A 5000-nucleotide genomic window follows, 5' to 3' on the forward strand; every position below is an offset into this window, starting at 1 on the left:
TATAAGACATGTTTTCAGTTATTTCACACTTTTTTGTTAAGTACATAATTCCACATGTGTTCATTCATAGTTTTGATGCCTCGCGAGTGAGAATCTACAATGAGTCATGAAAATAAAAGAAACGCTTGCGAATGAAAGTTATGTGAATGCTAACCTATCCACTTTATCGATGGGTTGTGAACGACGAGCGCATGTCCCCTTCCCTTTGACCATAATGTGCCACGTAACGCATGCGCTATGCCTTATTATGTGCGCGCACTCACATATAAAAAAAAAATGCATTGACGATGGTGAACAGAAACACGCAAGGTGTGTGGCTAAAGATAAATGATGCCAGATCAACAAGGTCAAACTTCATCAGGCATCTCCAAACGCACCCAGATAGGTCAGTCACTTGCGTATCGTCACAAAGTGTTGTGCTAATGCTGGGAACAGGCACATTTCAGGTATATTTCTAGTTGTATCCATATGATGTGACAGACTTAGGTTAATATTTTACCAGGTCCGAGGGCTGGAGGGACGTGTTAAGTAGCAGAAGATTAGGCTATATGATACCAAAATGTTGAAAAATACAGCTATGAAATTGAAACAGAGTTCTTAATTTGCATTTCTTCAGATTACATTGCAGTAGACCCCATAAAGCTCTCCTACAACTGACTGTAATACTGTACTGTCTGGATGGGTAGCTACAGGACATGGCTTTGAATTCATAAGATTTGACAATACAGTGTTGAGTTTGAGTTTAGTTTATTTATTAAAGGGATTTTATTTAATAAAACACATGATTTCCCATGGGTTAAAAAAGCCAGAATTAGCCAAAAGGCTATTTTTCATCTGTAGTCCCCTGCCTTCGATATTAAAAAAAGGCTTTTTTTTAGTTAGTTAGGGACAGATCAGATGGCCTGAGACTTGAGACTTGACTTGGACTTCCAAAAAATGACTTGTGAACATCTCTGACACACACACACACACACACAGAGAAACACACACACGTGACACACGTTAACGCTGCTCTCCTCCACAGTGGATGACTCCGAGATCACCTTTGACCCCGATGACATCATAACGGACATCGACATGGTGGACGAGGGCTGGTGGCGCGGGAACGGACCCTGTGGAAACTACGGCATGTTCCCCGCCAACTACGTGGAGCTCCTCTAGCTGTCGCCGCTCGTTGCTACGCTACAGTAACGCTCGCACAACGGAAAAATAAACCTGGGGTGACAGACAGGAGGTGGATTAAGATATAAAATATTTCTGTGTTTGTCGTCTTTTGTCAAAATCTCTTTTTTAACGTCACTGCATTAACAGACTGTTGTAAACATCCCAATAAACAGCGTCTCTCTCTCTCTAAGTTATCTCTTTAATTTGTGGTAATAGAATAGGAAAATACACTGAGGGGCTTTTTATGAAGAGAGAAATAACTCATTTTTAGTAATGTCTCAGAGTCTTAATATTATAATACACACGCACACAGACGCACACAGACACACACACACACACACACACACACACACAGATGCACACAGACACACACACAGTCACACACACAGTCTCACACACACACAGTCACACACACACACACACACAGACGCACACAGACACACACACACAGTCACACACACACACACACACAGTCTCACACACACACACACAGTCACACACACACATGCACACACACACAGTCACACACACACAGACGCACACAGACACACACACACAAAGACACACACACAGTCACACAAACACACACACACACACACAGTCACACACACACACACACACTGAGGGTCTTTTTATGAAGAGAGAAAGAACTCATTTTTAGTAATGTCTCAGAGTCTTAATATTATAATACACACGCACACAGACGCACACAGACACACACACACAGTCACACACACACACACACACAGACGCGCACACAGACGCACACAGACACGCACAGACACGCACACACACACACACACTCACACACACACACACACACACACAAAGACATACACACAGTCACACAAACACACGCACACACACACACAGTCTCACACACAGTCACACATACACATACCCACACAGTCGCACACGCACACAGTCACACACACACATGCACACACACACAGTCACACACACACACAGTCACACAAACACACGCACACACACACACACAGTCACACACACAGACACACACACACACACTGAGGGTCTGTTTTATGGAATCAAGAAGACTGAAGTAACTATTTTTCATAATGTTTGAGAGTCTTAATATATTCTTTAAACCTATCATAAATAAATAAATAAATAAAAACATGGTTTTATATATATATATATATATATATATGGATATATATACAGAATATATATGTATATCAATAACTAAATATAAATAACTAAATATATATTTAACTATATCTTCACAGTCTTCTTTAAATTCGCATTAAAATCCATTGAAATTAGTATCTATAAACAAATTGTAAACAGCGTTAACGTCACAACTGGGTGACCTACGACGTCATATCCCGGCGACTGGCGAAAGGACAGCAAAGGAGGAAACATGGCTGCAAGGTTACTGCTCCGCTCAGCTTTCCGAGCCGCGTCAACCTGCCGGGCGGCCCCGGTGCCCGCCCTGACCCGCGGCATGGCGGCTGGAGGTGAGGACCGAACCGGTACCGCGCTACAGAGCCTGAAACACCGATTTAATCTGATTTAAGAGAGTGTCTGTCCACGAGAAGGACAGATAACGTCGATGCTAACTGACGGCGGAAGACCTTCTGCCGCTGTGAGAACGTTCTGTTCAACTTCACACCAAAGTTCATTTAAAGAATCAAGCAATTTAATTAGAAAATCGAGTTTTGTGTTAACTGTACAGCTTGTATAACAATACTTTTTTCACCACAATATAACTAGACTAATACTCTTCAATTCGGCACACATTAGAAATATAATTGACGTTTTTTAAATATTCAAGTATTCTGTTAAAACAGTCCTCAACACAGGACATCAGACCAAACTTCATTAAAAAAAATGCGCCAACTTAACTCCGAAATCGTGTTTTGTGTAAACTGTACAGCTTCTAAAACATAAAGACATTCTCCACAATATAACTAGACTAATACTCTTCAATTCGGCACACATTAGATATATAATTGACTTTTTTAAATATTCAAGTATTCTGTTAAAACAGTGCTTCTCAACACAGGACATCAGACCAAACTTCATCAGAAAATTCTGTAATTTAATTATAAATCGTGTGTTGTGTAAACTGTACAGCTTGTAAAACATGAAGACGTTTTCTACGATAGAATTAGACTAAAACTCTTCAATTCGGCATACATTAGAAATATAATTGACTATTTTATATATTCTATTACTAACGTTAGACCTCTCTTTTGTCAGAAACCGTCCTCGACTAACGTTAAGCTTCATATGTATGTGTTTGTTATGAATTCCATTGCTCAAATATGACAGATAGCTAAGCAAGTAACAGACTTGATTTATTCATAACTTTATCTATTTTCTTATCGTGATACAACTCCACTGGAAGTCGATGGAAGTATACATTTTGGGATAAAGTATGAAGTACCTTTTTAAAACACACACACACTGAATTTTTTACTATATTCTCGAAATATTATGTATTTTTTTTTCGTGAAATATTTAAACTTTTTCCTGTAATTTAATACTCACAATATCCTTTACTGACTTTTTGTCCAGTACATTTTCAACTTTGTTCTCTAAACATTAGGACATTCTTCTCATATATTTGAAACTTTTTTCTCCGTATATTACATCTTCTTTATTACTGAAATAATATGACTTTTTTTTTCCTCGTTTGACTTAATAATTGAAATGTAATACATGATTGTTGGACAGAAAACACACACATGCGCGAACACACACACACACACACACTCACTCACTCACTCACTCACTCACTCACTCACTCACTTACACTCCCACATAAACACACACACACACACACAAACTCACACTCTGCATAAACACACTCATTCCCCGCTCTCACACACACACACACACACATTCCCTGCACACACCCACACTCACACTACTTGCATAAACACACGCATTCCCCGCAGACACGCTCACACACACACACACACACACTCTCCTCTCTCACTCGCACACACTCACACACACTCACACACACTCCCGCATAAACACACACACACACACACACACACACACACACACACATTCCCTGCAGACACACACAAACTCACACTCTGCATAAACGCACACATTCCCCACTCACACACACGCACACACACATTCCCTGCACACACACACACACACACACACACACAAACTCGCACTACCTGCATAAACACACGCATTCCCCGCAGACACACTCACACACACACACTCACACCCCGCATAAACACACACATTCCCTGCAGACACTCACACACTCCACACACACAGGCACACACACACTCCTTGCACACGCACACACACACACACACAAAAATACAAATATTACATATTTTTCCACTTTTATTTCAAACTTTCCATTTTAAGACCTTGTATGTCTGTGGTCTCTGTATTTGATTGTCTCCATATTGCCGAGCTCTAGATAACAGCTCCGCTGAAAGCTGAATATGGAAGTATTATTTATGGGATGTTGTGCTGTGTTGACTCCTGTCCTGTGGTCTCTCCTCAGGGATCCCCACTGACGAGGAGCAGGCCACCGGCCTGGAGAAAATCATCATGAAGGCCGCCAAGGAGGGCGCGGTACGACACGTTCACTGACCTTAATTAATAAAAGTGCAGTATAGAAAGACAATTAAACATTCAAGAATTGGAAAATGATTAATAAATTAGTATAATAGGGATGCAAAAGAATGTACCACTATGTAGTTACAAGTAGAAGTGATGACCTGTGCACTGTATCCTGTCTCCTCCTCCAGGACCCCTACAGCATGATGAAGCCTAAAGAGTACGCTGGCTCCAAGGCCGATCCTCACCTCGTTCCCTCCATCACTAAC

At 40.8% G+C, this 5000-nt stretch overlaps 2 protein-coding genes across 2 annotated transcripts in view; both read left to right on the forward strand.

Annotated features, from left to right (window-relative positions):
- The window catches only part of LOC120545711 (drebrin-like protein A), an 18086-nt gene extending 16732 nt beyond the window's left edge, over positions 1 to 1354 (forward strand). Inside the window, exon 14 of the mRNA XM_039780264.1 lies at positions 1025 to 1354. Coding sequence (XP_039636198.1) covers positions 1025 to 1161 — 137 coding nt within the window. The 3' untranslated portion in view covers positions 1162 to 1354. The remainder of the gene's footprint in view (positions 1 to 1024) is intronic.
- A 1150-nt stretch (positions 1355 to 2504) lies between these two features.
- Positions 2505 to 5000, forward strand: part of LOC120545730 (cytochrome c oxidase subunit 5B, mitochondrial-like) — a 6755-nt gene continuing 4259 nt past the window's right edge. The window contains exons 1-3 of the mRNA XM_039780291.1: positions 2505 to 2645; positions 4676 to 4746; positions 4923 to 5000. The exon at positions 4923 to 5000 is cut by the window's right edge and continues 22 nt beyond it. Of these exons, the coding sequence (XP_039636225.1) occupies positions 2549 to 2645; positions 4676 to 4746; positions 4923 to 5000 (246 nt within the window). The 5' untranslated portion in view covers positions 2505 to 2548. The remainder of the gene's footprint in view (positions 2646 to 4675; positions 4747 to 4922) is intronic.

This window comes from Perca fluviatilis, chromosome 17, assembly GCF_010015445.1.
Source record: "Perca fluviatilis chromosome 17, GENO_Pfluv_1.0, whole genome shotgun sequence".
NCBI lineage: Eukaryota > Metazoa > Chordata > Actinopteri > Perciformes > Percidae > Perca > Perca fluviatilis.